This window comes from Pongo abelii, chromosome 10 (genome assembly GCF_028885655.2).
Source record: "Pongo abelii isolate AG06213 chromosome 10, NHGRI_mPonAbe1-v2.0_pri, whole genome shotgun sequence".
NCBI classification, from domain to species: domain Eukaryota; kingdom Metazoa; phylum Chordata; class Mammalia; order Primates; family Hominidae; genus Pongo; species Pongo abelii.
The window spans coordinates 100,672,467-100,688,160 of record NC_071995.2 but is presented as its reverse complement, the minus strand read 5'-3'; the positions used below and the strand labels follow the sequence as shown (position 1 = coordinate 100,688,160).

The window sequence follows — 15,694 nt, the reverse complement described above, 5'->3', positions numbered from 1 at the left end:
TTTCATCCTTTCCCTCTGCTATTCTCAGTGTCAAGGATTTGGGACTTGTTGCTTCGTAGTTACAAGATGGCTATGAGAGTTCCAGGCTTAAGAGAAGTACTCCATTTGCCGAACAATTAAACAAAAAAAAAAGTAAGAGGAGAAGCAGCAACCCTCTCCTTTCATGGGAGATTGCTATGACTGCCTTAAACTAATTATGTCTCATCCCCTAGGGTAGGACACACTGTGCCCTGAACAAAGTTGGGGTTCACAGCATGGAAAAGGGGCAGAATGGCTGTCATATTTGATGCCTTATTTGTGTCTTCTACCACACTGTTATCCCTTTGGTTGTGAAAAAAAGGATTGTATCAACCTTGTGTAACTTTGGAACTTAATGAAATGACACAAAATAAGCACTTCATAAAACTTAAAGTATGATAAAATATTTATGGAATATTTTCCTGGAATTCCCGGTCTAATTGTAAAGACATATTAACAAATTTAGGATTATTAAAATCACTGGTTTTATACAAAAAGAAACCTGTTTCTGGCTAGGTGCTATGGCTCACACCTATAATCCCAGCACTTCAGGAGACCAAGGCAGGAGGATCACTTGAGGCCAGGAGTTTGAGACCTGCCTGGGCAAGATAGCAAGACCCCATTCCTACAAAAAACAAAAAATTAAAACTTACCTGGGCATCGTGGTACACACCTGTAGTCCCAGCTACTAGGGAGGCTGAGGTGGGAAGATCACTTGAGCCTAGGAATTTGAGGCTACAGTGAGTTTTGTTAGCACTTCTGCACTCCAGCCTGGGTGACAGAGCAAGACCCTGTCTCTTAAAAAAAAAAAGAAAAAGAAAAAACCCACTTCAGAAAAGCTTGTCGTTATCTATAGGATACGATACTTAATTTTACGCTTCCTTATTTCTTAGGTGGTCCACAATTAGTGAAAATCTGTTTGCAACCACTGGTTATCCTGGCAAAATGGCAAGCCAGTTTCAAATTCATCATTTAGGACACCCTCAGGTAATGTGGAAATGTTTTGTAACATGTGCTTTTTTTTTTTTAATTTGTGTTTTTGACTTTTCCACTCATAGCCCAAAATTTGTAATTTGTTGACTAAAGACATTTACGTTTGTTATCTGCTTAAATTGCAAGAAAACGTGGTTCATTTGTTTTTGTTTTTTGTGTGGTTTTTTTTTTTATGTTTACATTACCAGTGACAACAGGTTTTTTTGGCCAGTATTCATATAAGAAGATTTTTATTTCTTCTGTTGCTTTTATATTTTCTTCTTTATTTAAATACATTAATTTGGCTTGTTTGGTTGGTGTAGACTGCAAAAATGGAGTCTGGACTGTACTAGTTATTTGTAGATGGCTTATATCCCATGTTCCAGCTGCATATCAATAATGTGTGTTTCACCTGTAAGGGAGCATATTTTTAAATTTTGTTTCTGCTACAAAGATAAATTATCAATGCATTTCATATTTTTGAAAGTCATTTTTATTTATTAATTTCGGGGACTTACTGTGCTTCTTTAATTCTTTACATATTTTATAGCCCATCCTCATGGGTTCCGTAGCCGTTGGATCTGGCCTGTCCTGGCATCGAACTCTCCCTCTGTGTGTAATTGGAGGAGACCACAAGCTGTTGTTTTGGGTGACTGAAGTATAAAGTGTTCTCTGTACCTTAGATTCACAAACGTTGTATTTTTAGTACATATTTTGAAGAATTTCTATAGTACATATTTTGAAGAATTTTTATACCAAATATACCATATACTTTAGAAAATGTCTCAGTTGCTTTTATTAAATAAAATGTTGATGGTTTGAAAAATTATTTTTCTACTCTGTTCTGTGTGTGTGTATATATATATATTTTTTAATCTTATAAAATCATATTGACTCAGCAGCTCACCTCCAGAGAAGAGTTGACTAAGGAAAAATAATGCTTTTGAGTTTATCAAAAAAGGAGTATTTGAAGTGTATCCTGTTTTCTATACTTTGAGTATATGCTGTTTTTCTAATTCTCAGGGACACATTTATCAAAAGAGAAAAAAAGGCCAGGTGCAATGGCTCACACTTGTAATCCCAACACTTTGGAGTCTGAAGGGAGTGGATCACTTGAGGTCAGGAGTTCAAGACCAACCTGGCCAACATGGTGAAACCCTATCTCTACTAAAAAAATAAAAATAAAAAAATTAGCCAAGCATGGTTTGGAAGACTGAGGCAGGAGAATCACTTGAACCTGGAAGGCAGAGGTTACAGTGAGCCAAAATCGTGCCACTTCACTGCAGCCTGGGCAACAGAGCGAGACTATCTCAAAAGAAAAAAAATCAAAGGAGAAAAAAATATATTAGGGTATTCTGGAAGTGGTTGTTGAGTATATATGTGTATGTGTACTCAATTTAATGTAAAAAATTGTTTTCAGTTTCTTAAATATGTGATTGATTATATTACTCAACCCTGTTTATTATACGCAGATTCCTTTGGACTAGGTGTTTTAACAGTCTTAGAACATCTGATATATGGGATCAAAAGTTACCTTGAAAAATGACTTCTAGTGTATACCTTTAACAGCCTCCTTTTTATGAATCTTCACTGTTCTTACGAAGAAACTTAAGTGTTTTTGAGATGGGACCTATTGGCAATGGGACTATGTTCACCCTCTCAAAGATTATTAAAATCAACGTTATCTAAGACAGCTGTATCACATTTTTGGGAAACATCATGGTACAGTCAGAAGCATATAAAATTATAGTTCTGCTTGTCAGTCACATACAGAATTCAATACATTCTGACAAACTGCCCATTCCTGCAAGTTAATGCCCTCTTTGAAGCTTCATTTCCTCTTGTAAAGTACAGATAGAAATCATTATTTTGTGGAGTTGCTGTAAAGATTAAATAAAGGTGAATGAAAATACCTAGTATGTGTCTGTCACATGGTTCAGAGATGTATAGAAATTATTTATTTCAGAGATAAGTAGGTCTTATTTTTGAGGTTTTAGAGATTTATATTTAATGCCAGTAAATATTTTTTACTCCAGTTTTCTATTCGTAAGGTGTCTTAAAATAATTGTAGAATCAAGAACATTATATTTTTAAGAGACAGGAGAATGCTCCAGGTAATTAAAAGAAAGAATTCGGTGAAATTTTATAATCATGTAGATGTTTGGGTTCAACTTTTACATGCTTTAAAGTACAGATGAAAAATTTCATAGCACTTTCCTAGTCAATTTTTTAATACAGTTAAATATTATAACCAAATGATATAAATTGTTTTGTTTACCCCATCATAAGAAGATTTTGAACTAACAAAGGAAAAAGCAAAGAGCAAGGAATTTTGACATGGTTCTCTTTAAGAATCTCTGTGATGGGGCAAGGATTCCTAAAAGCATCAGGATAGCCAAAGGGCTATCAATAGTGACTCTTACAAGAATTTGTCATTTCAGGATATGTCCAAGAAATATAAAAGTCATCTCTAAGGCCAGTGTATTCAAAAATTGTTGTCATATACTTAGAAAAATTGATGTATGAAGTGGGTGGGTTTTATTTAGGGATGAAAATTAGATGATTATGTTGTGCTTGGGTATATAAGAAATGGACTCTCTGGAATAAGGGCTTAACCAAAATATAAAAGTTGTCTGATGAAATTACCCAGTAGGGCTGGGCGCAATGGCTCATGCCTGTAATCCCAACACTTCGGGAGGCCGAGGTGGGCAGATCACTTGAGGTCAGGAGTTCGAAACCGGCCTGGCCAAGATGGTGAAACCCCACCTCTACTAAAAATACAAAAACAAAATTAGCCGGACGTGGTGGTGCGTGCCTGTGATCCCAGCTACTTGGGAGGCTGAGGCATGAGAATCGCTTGAACCCTGGAGGCAGAGGTGGTGGTGAGCCAAGATCACACCACTGCACTTTAGCCTGGGTGACAGAGCAAGACTCCATCTCAAAAAAAAAAAAAAAAAACACCCAATAGAACTTCTATCTTTTAGTAGGGGAAGCTGTGTTGGGAAAAGATAACTCATGATAATTGTATACTGTTATGGCAAAAAGAGGCAGGAAGTGTTATCCTCAAGGAGAAGAAAATGGTGATTCCATTTGTGAATTAATATATTGACTGTAAGATAAGACATTCTCAAGAAATTAGAGGGTTGCCTTTACCTGTTAGTTTCAGGAGTGAAATGTACTTTATCCTATGTAAGCATTGAGAACTCTTTTTCTTTCTTTAGATCTTAAAAGTAGGCTACAGGACCATGTTCCAACTTACACTTTGTTGTTAAACTTTATTGTGTTTAATTATTTTAAAATCGTATAATGTTTTTTTCTTAGTAAACTTTGTTCTTCGAAATATGTTTAAATTATTACACTAAGACAGGAGGAAGTATTTATGAGGAATTAGTTATTGGTCATCACTTCTAATTCCTGATGATAACATGAGATATTTCACATTGTGTGTATATCCCAGTTTTAGTTTTTCCATGTTTGTTTATAAATATGTCTAAGAGGGTTTTTCTTCTGTTGAAATTTAAGTTTTCCTCAGGATTGCTTCACTTAAAACATCAGAGAAAAAAGTTGTACTTATGTTCTAAAACTTGTATTATTTAGGACTATTGAAGCAAAAGTCAGGATATCACAAATCTGCAAGATGTCAGAGCTAAATCCTACATTTTCAGAATGATGGGATCATAAGTCCCATTTCATTTTTATGATTTGGCTTCTACGTTGTGAATATTTCAATATCTCTCCCATGCCAAAACACAAAATCACACACCCATGCACTCCAATTTGTTTCTTACTTTGGTAATTTGTGACTACATATTGACACTGACCTAGAAATGTTTCTGTTGCTGTTTTAAATCTCATGTCAGTGGAGAAGAAATTGAAATCTGGTTTGCACATTTGTGTCTGGTTTTCTGTAATTGTCTAAAATCTGACATTGTCCCAGAAACGCTGATTGGGAAGTTATGAGGCAGTATTGTGCCCAAGACTGATTTTAACAGCTTTTGGGAGAGAAAAAGTTCTCACTCTATTTTCCTTGTTTTTCTATACCTCAAAAAGTTAAACTTAGTTTAACCCAACTTTATACCATACAAGTAATAATAGCCTTAGCTCTGAGCCTAAATAAAATTTGCCAAATAAAAATGATAATTATGATCCATTTCCACATACTCCTCATGAGAGTTTGGTGAAGTCCTCAGAAGCAGCATTGTGTTCCAATATATCTTTATCAAACTGTGTGCTCAGCAACAAGGACAGGAGAGAACACTCCGTTTCTTTAACACCTTGCTGATTCAAAAACATTTAACAGGCATTTGAAAAGAATTTCAAAACAAGTAACATTTGTTTCTAATTATACATTTAAAAAATAATGCCTTTTAAAATGTAGGTAGAACTTTTTTTATTAACATGATTTTAATTTATAGCAACCATTTGTTACCTAATCACAGTAACACAACAAAATAGTGTATCAGCTTTGAAGATCCCATTTCACAAAAGCTAAAAAACACATGTTATGATATATCCATTATTCAGACTCATAAGCCCTTTCCTTCTGCATGCATCAGGCACAGATTGCATGGAAAATCAAAAGCATTTAATCTACTTTCTGACATTTTCATCTGTTCTTTGAACTACCTTAATAAAAAAAAATTGTTGCCCTTATGTAGGGTCAAGTGACATTTGTCTGAAAATTTCCTTGGATCAGCTTATTTCTGTGTAACTTATGTCTTTGTTATACAGCTATTTGCCTTTTTAACTAATTTTTAACAGGATACTCTACCTTGGGACTTGTAACACTTAATGTAAGCTTATAAAATCCACATGAACAATAGTAAGGAATGGGGAGACTACCAGGTTTCTCAGCCTTTACAAACAATTTGATTTAAAGATTTATGAAATATTGATTTCTACCAACTGCATTTATAATGCTGTAATGAGTTGTGTTTCTATTTCTGTGTAGTAAAAGACAATAAATGCTGCTGGTATCTGTGCTTCTAATGGTGGTTAAACTTAAAACTTTCATCTTACAAACACAGCTGTTGTCCTATAATTGAGCCAAATTCAAACAGGATTAAACCCTGGCCAAAACTAAGGTTAATCTTTGCGACCATCTCAAGTAAGAGCTTTCTAATACTGTTTTAGGAAATCTTTGTTTTTGAGACAGCGTAAAAGGAAGGAAGTTCCAGACAACTGACCTCTAAAGTAAGCCAGACGCAACTAATGATAAATTATACCATAGTGATGAAGATGGAAAGGTGGAAACCGTCTAACCAAATAAGTTCATTTCGGTTCATTTTTACTTAGAAAGTCACTTCTTAACCGTAATAGTCTTAGTTGACATTAAGTTTAAATCAGACCAATATAAGTTACTTTTTAATGAACTTCTTTCTACCATCTTAATGTATCTTTGGTTAATTGCTAGTACTTTCTTTCACTAATACTAAAACCAGGTGTTTGTTACAAATAGAATAACTTGATATATTTTATTGTAATTGTGTAATAGCTCATTTTGGTTTCCAGCCTACAAAAAAAAATTTTTTTTCATTAAGTATTAGACTTTCTGGAATTTTAAATAATTTGCCAAATGTTCTGTAGGGCTGATTCTCCTGAGATTTGGACACTAGCACCTCAGGCTGTGTTGTGAACAGCTAATAATGCATTTCTCTCCAAATTGCCTATTCCAAGAGAACATCTGTGGGAGTACTCCTCACCTGAAATCTGTAGAGCTCTAATATTGGATTGGTCTAATAAGATTTTCCTGGCGCTTGATTTTGAGCAAGTACAGGATGTGTTTATATGGACAGCTGCTTCAGAGGTCTCACCTCATCCTAGACTTAACCCACAAATACGTTAAACCCCAAGACAATGGAACAATTCTGGAACTCTGTCGCTGTTTTTGACCTCTTTCTCTTCCCATCATTATACCCACCTAACACAATAACTAAGATGTATTTTGTGAATACATAATTTTCATGTAACCCTGGGTCATTGCTCCCCAACCTTGGTGGTAAGTACCTGGGAGAATATGGAACTATTGCAGGGGTTTCTCAAAATTATATTCATACTACCATTAGCAAAATTCTCTTTTTTCTTAGAAGCCATGACCTCCTGGGGTCCTGAGATAATATAGACAGCCCCAAAATCAAACTTACTCACATGTTCCTAAAAGACTTTGACTTAAGTTGTCTTGCCATCTTCCACTTCCTCCCCAAAACACCATAACAGGAAGGAGGGGAATGACCCAGCCAAGGAACTCTCCATTCACATTCAGAGATAGTGGCTTTTGTAGATCTCACTCAGCAATCTTGAGAGGGTAAAAAAGTGTTCCCAGATATGTGGAGGTGTATCTGTCAACTTGATAATCTACTACATATCTTCAGATTTAGCTCTGGTGTTTGGAAATAAGCCAGTGTACTTTAACCATTCCTTCCTATGTGATACAGGAGGCAAGACTTTCTAAGGCAGGATGTATTACAGGAAAACTAATAAAACCTAGCCTGGAAAATGAAATGGAGAGAAATACTATCTTTGAATGAAAATTTGGGATTTTAAGATTAATTTCCCAATAGAGCTCATCTATATTCCTATTTTAAATTTCCCACAACAATGTATATGTGTTTGTTCAGTGAACATTAGATGTCCAACCACAATCATCATCGATGTTCTTCACAATGTTTTTAATATTAAAAGGGCTTCTCATACTGGAAGGTTCATGGAAATGGTTCATGGAAAACACCATGAACCATTTTCCTGGATTGACTGGCTTTTCACTTGGAGCCCAGTTATTTTTTTTAAGTTGATAGCAAAGGCTCTAGCACGATCCTGTTGAACTCTAGAAACAAAGCTTCGGGAAGAAATGTTGGTGTTGAACTTCTGAGTAGTTTTAAGTGATTTTATATGGTTGTGATTCAAAATAACCTGACCACTTTAAGAAGTCCAGGTGCTGAGTCATTTACAGACCCAGCCAGGGGAGGTTAATTAGAAGCAGCTGATAGTGGCATCATTTGCTGCTTTAAAAAAAAATAAACGGAGATGGTGATTCTATGAAGAGGACAAAGGGCTAACAAAAGTGTACAAAACTAAGCAAAGACTCAGGACTGAGGTTTACCTAATTACTACTGCACCAAAGGGGGAAAAATATCACTCAGTGAATTCAAGATAAAGTACCATAGCTCTATAAAAATGGTAATGGTTGCTCCTAAGAAGTCCCCTTGCTTCTGCCTCTTTCTCCTGACCAAACTCGTGTTTCCCCTGTGACCTTGCATGGCATGGTGTGCCCTCTTGGGAACTGTAAGTACTAAATTCTTTCAATAGCATTGCCCTGTGTCATCACTTAGTTGTCTCCATAAGTAAAAGTCCCATGAGTACAAATGAGTACACTGAGACCTTTTCCCAATCCCCTCAAAGAAGGCAGGATAATTTAGATTGTTTGCTCTTTTACTGGGGAATAGCTGACTATAAGTATCTTTAGGTCTCTTCTCTTGAGGTAGTTAGCTTTCCAAAGTGGAATCAAGTCTCCTGCCTAGAGGATATAAGGTTACCACTCAATTTTCTGTACAAAGTTAAGAAAGCCAGAATGATTTAAAGGAATAATGGGAAACATGAATTCTTAACACAATTGAAGTAACAAGGCTAGAATTCCTTCACTTAACCAAGTCTCAACAGATTATTGGTATCACTCCTGAGAGATGGGATTGAGGAGGGAATAAGGATGGGAAACATTTAATTTTATTTTCCCACTATTATGAATCAACATCACGCCTCTCTAACTGTTCCATCCTGAAGCAAAGCAGGGAGAAATACAAAAAAAAAAAAAAAATCGGGACGATTTTGTATTGTTTCCCCACCCAAGACCATACCTGTGATAAAAGTAAATAACAGCAATTTTCTGGTAATCTTATATTACCAGAACATTTCAAGAAATAGAAAAATTCTTAGTTTTTTATTAAATGAATATATGGAGGTGGCGCATATAGTCTTTGAAATCGGTATTCATTACAATCTATTTTGCCCCCAAAATTCACTACAGTAAATGAAATCTGGTAATATTTTTCATTTTTACCAGTGCAAGAAAGCCTGAAGGAAAGAGTACATATTTCATCTGGCGGTTGGCCAAGACTTCTAGGTATAGATTCTTTTTAATAGTCCTGGAAATCAGTTATTAAAATGTGAATGGCCCTGCTCTCAGGAGCTAAGGATGGAACAGTAATCACCAAAGATCCTAGGAGGCAAAGAAACTGCCACTCTAAAAACCAAACCATTTTACAAATTTTTTTTTGATAAGTCTATTGCTCCTAGGCCACAAACCTGTACGGCATGTTACTGTACTAAATCCTATAGGCAATTGTAACACCATGGTATTTGTGTATCTAAACATGGAAAAGATGTATGAAAAATACTATACCTTTTACTATAATAGGTCCATCCTCTAATATGTAGTCCATCACTGATGAAATGGTTTGTGGCCCATAACTGTGTATAAAACCATATCATATACATGTATATACACACACATATATAAATGCCTGCTACACATATATAAATGCCTTACCAACAAACCAAACCATGCTGTGTTGGTTTGTCTTGTTTTAATTTTTTCTCCTGGCTGGGAGCCTGTCTTGGCTCTAGAGAAGAAGGCTAGGCTGACCAGTGGGGAATTCTGCTCAGGGAGACTGATTAAGTGAGTACCCAGAGTTGTGAGTCCCACCTAAATCAAAGGTTAATGAAATATCAAGTAAGATGTGGAAGTACAAGATTGATTAAGCCCAAATGTCACTCAGAAGATACTTAGTGTTTACTATAGGACAAACATTGGGCTAGGACCTTAATGGTGAACTAACAGAGACTCTGCCCTAAATTGGTAATATAGTAGGCTTTCAAGCAAACAAGCAATTATATGTGCTAAGATAGAGTTAAGCAGAGAATGCTATGGAAGCATGTAAGAACAGTTAATCTAATCTTTGTGGCTTTGGGAAAGCTCTAAGGATGGAATGTTAAGACTTCTGCTACTAGTTCGAATACAGAAAGATGCATGAAAGCCTTTTATTTAGTGGTAATAAGAAATAACCAGATAAAAATCATACCTTTTATGGGGCTGTTGAAAAGCCATGTATGTAAGACCTTAATGAAATAAATTCTATAGTCATGCCTATGTTTGGAGGAACATAGTTGAGCAGAGAGCTGTGGCATTGCCATGCCCAGGGAGAAGGGTGTGGTCTGGATACAAGTAGATGGAAGAACAAGCCTGCAACACTCTAGGAGACTTTGCAGAGTTAAGTAGAAAGTGGCTGAGACTTTGCTATAAGCTGGTGAGACAGACTTGGGCCTGGAAGGACCTCAATCACGAAAATAAATCACTTGGGCCTACCCTACCCCTAAGATTGCTAAGAAAGCAGCAATGGAGGAAATGTTTTTGGTAAGTAGAATTCACTAAATCTTGCACATTCTTACGGTGCTTGGATTCCTGAGCCCTGCTGAAGCTGAATCTGAAGGTGAACCAAATGATCTGAAACTATGGCCCATCCCTCTCTAACACAAACACAGACAAGATCCAAGAGCTCAGTCCTTTGCAGGAGGTTGAATTGAATTAACTGCAGGTAAACTTAATCTAAAGCTGCAGCCCAGCATCAGCTCAATTCAAATTGTGAATGAATCTGAATGTTCCATTTCTCACTGAACTTTGTTCTTTTTTTCACAATGTCCATAATAAAATTAAAAATTATAAGACACGCTAAAAAGCAGGAAACATAAGCCATAATTAGGAAAAAGTTGTCAATAGAAGCAGGCACATAGATGAACCAGAAACTGGCATTATTAGATAAGGACTTTTTAAAAACTTATAAATTTGTTTTTTTTAATATAGAGGAAAAGATGAATGAAGGGAATTTCAAGAGAAAAACAAACTCTAAAAAACAGATTTTTAGAACAAAAATATATCTGAAATCAACTTATTAGATGAGTTTTGGAACTAAATTGGAAACTAGAAAATAGTTAAGTTGGAAACTAGAAAATACTTGAAGATAGGTTTGTAAGAATTATCCACACTGAAACACAGGGAGAAAAGAAAATGATTGGGGGGAAATGAGCAGAGCACCGTGATCTATGGGCAAAATCAAGCAGTCTAACATACAAGTATTTTTGAAGTCCCAGAAAAAGAGAAAAATGACAAAAACGTTTTTTGAAGAATTAATGGCCAAAAATCTTTCTTCCAAATTTGATTTAGAACAACAACCCACAGATCTGAGCAGCTCAGCAAACCACAAGCAGGATAAATATAAAGAAAACCATACCCATACCCCACGCACATTATATTCAAACTTGAAAACCAAGGATAAAGGAGAGAAGAGATGTGAAGAATTAGTAGGAGTTAGCCAGGCAGGGGTTGTTGGGAAGCAGGGGAGATTGTTCCAGGCAGAGGGAAGAAAACATCTTGAAAGACCCACATACAGCAAGCAATTCCAGGAATTGAAAGAAATTATTTGGGGCTAAGGAGAAAGTTATAACAGTGAGAGGTAAGGTTAAAGAAGTGGCCGAGAGCCATAGAGAGGACCTGTGAGCATATTTTCTGAGAGAGATGGGGAACAAAATTATATCCTGAGTAATATAATCAGATTTGTCTTTTTAAAAATCACTATGGCTACAATGTGTGGAGTAGATTGAGAGACACAAAATGGAGGCAGGAAGAGGTTATTGCAGTAACCCAGGCATGAAAGTGTGTTGTACAGAACTTGAGATATGGCAGTAAGGATGGAGAGTTACAGACTGATTCAGGAACTACTTAGGAAATAGAAGAGGTAAGATTTGATGAATGACTAGATGTAAAGGAGGATGGAGTAAAGAGTGACTGTTAGACCTGTGCAACCTTTCCAGGCTCAGCCACCTACCCTCAAGTCACATTCATTACCTTGTACCAAACAGAATGTCCCAAAATGCAATTCTGATCATGCCACCCCCTGCTTAAAAGCTCTTCTGTGGCTCCCATCATTTCTCTGCTCTAGATCTTTCCATGACTTCCCATCACACCCAGAGTGAAAGCCAAAGTCCTTATGATGTCCCATAAAGCTCTGCATGATCAGGTCTCCACATAACTTTTAGCCATCATGTCCTTCAGTTCCCCACCTTGCTCACTCTGTTTCAGCTATACTGGCTTCCAATGTAAGATCTGGGTTAGATATATAAATGTGAGAAACTCTAGAGATTGGGGACATAAGAAGCAACCAGCAAAAGAAACTGAAAGGAAATGACCATAGTGATACAAAGAAAACCAGAGAAGATTTGCCTTCCTGAAAGAAAAATTAAGAAAGTTCAGTCAGGAGAAAGTGATCACGCTAAGGTTAAGCTGGGCAATGTGCAACTTTAAGAAACACCACCCACACCCAAATAATTGCTACAGATGGCCTATGAATCACATTAGATAAACATGGACTATAGTATCAAATCTGGCATAAAAGGCCCTTAAATGAAAATTTTCTGGCTACGTTTCCTGAGGCAGAATAGGGTCTGGAGGCAGGGAACCTAAGGCCGATTCACGCTGACTTCCTAGAACTAAATCAAAAGGTAAACCCCAAATTTCCACACCTAAGTAACAAAAGGACCAGCGGCTACTCCCTTTGCAAATCCCCACCTTTTCTGACAGGCAGATGGAAATTCAAAGTACCTCAACCAATCAGACTGATTGCGGGCCAAATCTTCCTTTCATAGACGTGCAACTTAGTAACAACACTTTAGCCTCTGATTGGTTGCTTTCCACAACCAATCAGATGTTTGTATAGGAGTATGAACTTTGTAACTTTACTTCAGCCTCTGACTGGTTGCTTTCCACAACCAATCAGACTGATTGTGGGCCACCACTTCATTTGCATGAGGAGAACACCAGTGTCCAATGGGAAATCTCTAGCGGGTATTTGGACCTAAGAAGATTCTGTATCCAGTACACTGTGGAGCGTACTTTGGTTTTCAATGAATCTTTGCTTTTGTTGGTTCATTCTTTCCTTGATTTGTGCAGTTTGTCCAATTCTTTGTTCAAAACGTCAAGAACCTGGACACCCTCCACCGGTAACACTCTTACCTCATTTCCTACCATTCTCCATTTATGGGATTATTTGCTTCAACCAAACCAATAGGCCAGGTGCCAGTGGCTCACACCTATAATCCCAGTGCTTAGGGAGGCCAAGGCATGAGGATCATTTGAGCCAAAGGGTTTGAGGCTAGGGTGAGCTATGATCCTCACTGCACGCCAGACTGGGTAACAAAGCGAGACCCCCATCTTTAAAACAAAACTGCCCACTGCAGTCTTGGTCTTCATCTTTTTGATGCTCCCTGTAAGTGGCAGTCACTTCCGTAGGTTTGTGCCTCACATCTAGTAGTTGACATTTTATTTCACGTTTTAAAAAACCTTTGGAAGACCAGGCGCGTTGGCTCACGCCTGTAATCCCGGCACTCTGTGAGGCTGAGGCAGGAGAATCGCTTGAGTCCAGGAGTTCGAGACCAGCCTGGGGAAATAGCGAGAACTGGTGTGTATACACACACACACACGCTTTGGAAGTAGGTCTTATTTCTCATTCTTCAGGGCATAAACCTCTCCAGTGCAGCAATCAAACTCAATCTTTGTTTTCCCAGTAAAAGCCTAGCACAGTATATGGCACTTAGGATTTTAAAAAAAAAAAAATGTTGCTCAAGGAATGACGGAGTTATTATATAACAGGACTAAGTAGGGATAACCTCAAAAGGACGCAACTTCTGGCTTTGCTTTTTCGTTTTGTTTTGTTTTTTTGCCTCCTTTCTAAGATTTCACTGCTCTAACTGCATCCTTGTACCACCGCGCGCCACGCCGAAATTGACGTCACAATCTGGACTAAAACTACCAATCCCAGAATGCCGAGCGAGGAGTCGGGCTCTCCGGAAGCCGCCGAGTGATTAGTGAGCGGAGGTATTTTCTTCCGGCGGGAAGGGCCCCGGAGGCGGGGACTTGGGGGGAAAGTTGAGACGTGATTACCGGGTTGGGCGGGCCCCATCTGGGAGGGGTTTGTGGGTGAACTCGGGGTCCCCCGCCCGCTGAGGAGATGGATGAGGACGGGCTTCCTCTCATGGGGTCAGGCATAGACCTGACCAAGGTTTGTAAAAGACGGTGCTAGACTCCCGACGAGCCGGGAGGAGGATGGGGAAGACGCAGCTTTCCGGGGATACCCCCACCTTCCGGGTCCCCACCCTGTCACGGCCTCGGGCCCTTCTGCCGGCCTCAGGAGGAAGAGCCCCACAGTCCACCTTGAAATGGGGTCCCTCCTGAGCTGATTAAGGAGACGGTGTGCATCTCCCAACTTTCGCTTCCCATCTCGCATGTCTCTGTGCCGCCGGCGACACACGCCGGTTGCGATAGCTAGCCCTACCTCTTATTCAGCCCCTAAGATTTTGTGTGTGTTTATGTGTGTTGCTTTTTGCCTGCCAGAATTCGTAACAGTGAGTCTAGAGCCTGTTCTCAAACTTTTATGCACCTCTGTCATCTTCGGATACCTCACCCACAGTTTAGGAAACAAGTTAATGACTATTCCCAGTCCTTCAAGAAATTCATATCACACAGCAGAGTGCCTCGTGATTATGTCCAAATATGAAAAGATTTGCACTGTGTACGTTCCTCCTGTATGAACCATGTTTGTTTTTACGTAACACAGGTGCCAGCTATTCAACAGAAAAGAACGGTGGCTTTTCTAAACCAATTTGTGGTGCACACTGTACAGTTCCTCAACCGCTTTTCTACAGTTTGTGAGGAGGTAGGTCCGGTGATACTGGTTTTGGAGTCGCCTGGAAATCACCTTTCACTGCTGAGATTGACAAATGGAGTAAAACAAGAATTAGTCTTTATTCATGTACCATGACATCTCATCACCCAATTGTGTTAGCACACCTTAAGTTCTCTTTTACTCTGTTACAATCAATGCTGCACCCCTCCTCTACTGAGTTAGTGTTCTAGAGGTCCTTGTGAGATAGTTCAGTCAGGCTTATTGCGATTAAAAGGAACAATAGGAAATCTAATTTTTTTTTTTTTTTTTTTGAGACAGGATCTCACTCTGTCACCCAAGCTACAGTGCAGTGGCGCGATCTCGGCTCACTGCAACCTCCGCCTCCCCGGTTCAAGCGATTCTCCTGCCTCAGCCTCCTGAGTAGCTGGGATTACAGGCATGCGCCACCATGCCTGGCTAATTTTTTATATTTAGTAGAAACGGGGTTTCACCATGTTGGTCAGGCTGGTCTCGAACTGCTGACCTTGGGCGATCAGCCAGCCTCAGCCTCCCAAAGTGCTGGGATTACAGGCTTGAGCCACCGCGCCCGGCTTCTAAAATTTCACAGTTGAAAATAGTTTTTATTTTGCAATTTGTTATTCGTTCCCGTACCGCAAAACCACATTGTTTAAATTTATTTTACATTCTGGATCTAAAAGATGGCTAGAGGAGATAGCCTAGAAACATAACTTTGGCATCAAATATGATTATAGAAATAAAAATATTTTCTGCAAATGACTTGCAATGTAAGGATTCAGTACCCAACTAGGGATTAGGTACCAGAACTGGCACAGCAGTGCGCACCTGTAATCCCAGCTACTCGGGAGGCAGAGGCAGGAAGATCACTTGCGCCCGGGAATTTGAGACGAGACTGGACAACATAGAGAAACTCAATGTTTTGTTTTTGCTTTTGTTTTAAAAAAGAGGATTAGGTACTA

General features: G+C 38.4%; 2 protein-coding genes and 1 long non-coding RNA gene across 5 annotated transcripts in view; 2 read left to right on the top strand and 1 right to left on the bottom strand.

Annotated features, from left to right (window-relative positions):
- The window catches only part of NUP37 (nucleoporin 37), a 44,789-nt gene extending 42,973 nt beyond the window's left edge, over positions 1 to 1,816 (top strand). Inside the window, exons 9-10 of the mRNA XM_002823652.5 lie at positions 912 to 1,005; positions 1,541 to 1,816. Of these exons, the coding sequence (XP_002823698.1) occupies positions 912 to 1,005; positions 1,541 to 1,654 (208 nt within the window). The 3' untranslated portion in view covers positions 1,655 to 1,816. The remainder of the gene's footprint in view (positions 1 to 911; positions 1,006 to 1,540) is intronic.
- LOC129049207 (uncharacterized) lies at positions 999 to 12,721 on the bottom strand. The gene is made up of 4 exons (XR_008512100.2): positions 12,605 to 12,721; positions 9,386 to 9,453; positions 1,509 to 1,668; positions 999 to 1,402 (listed from the first exon to the last, which is right to left on the bottom strand). It is a non-coding gene; the product is annotated as an uncharacterized LOC129049207 (long non-coding RNA).
- Positions 12,722 to 13,879: 1,158 nt separating this feature from the next.
- WASHC3 (WASH complex subunit 3) overlaps positions 13,880 to 15,694 on the top strand; it is a 50,673-nt gene continuing 48,858 nt past the window's right edge. For 2 of the 3 annotated variants that reach the window (XR_008512097.1, XM_002823651.5), the window contains exons 1-2: positions 13,899 to 14,093; positions 14,649 to 14,747. Coding sequence is in view for 2 of the 3 variants with exons in the window: in XM_002823651.5 (XP_002823697.3) it covers positions 14,043 to 14,093; positions 14,649 to 14,747 (150 nt within the window). In the remaining variant the exon portion in view is untranslated. Of the gene's footprint in view, positions 14,094 to 14,648; positions 14,748 to 15,694 lie in introns of all 3 variants that reach the window. The other variant, XM_009248159.3, reaches the window with a different exon arrangement.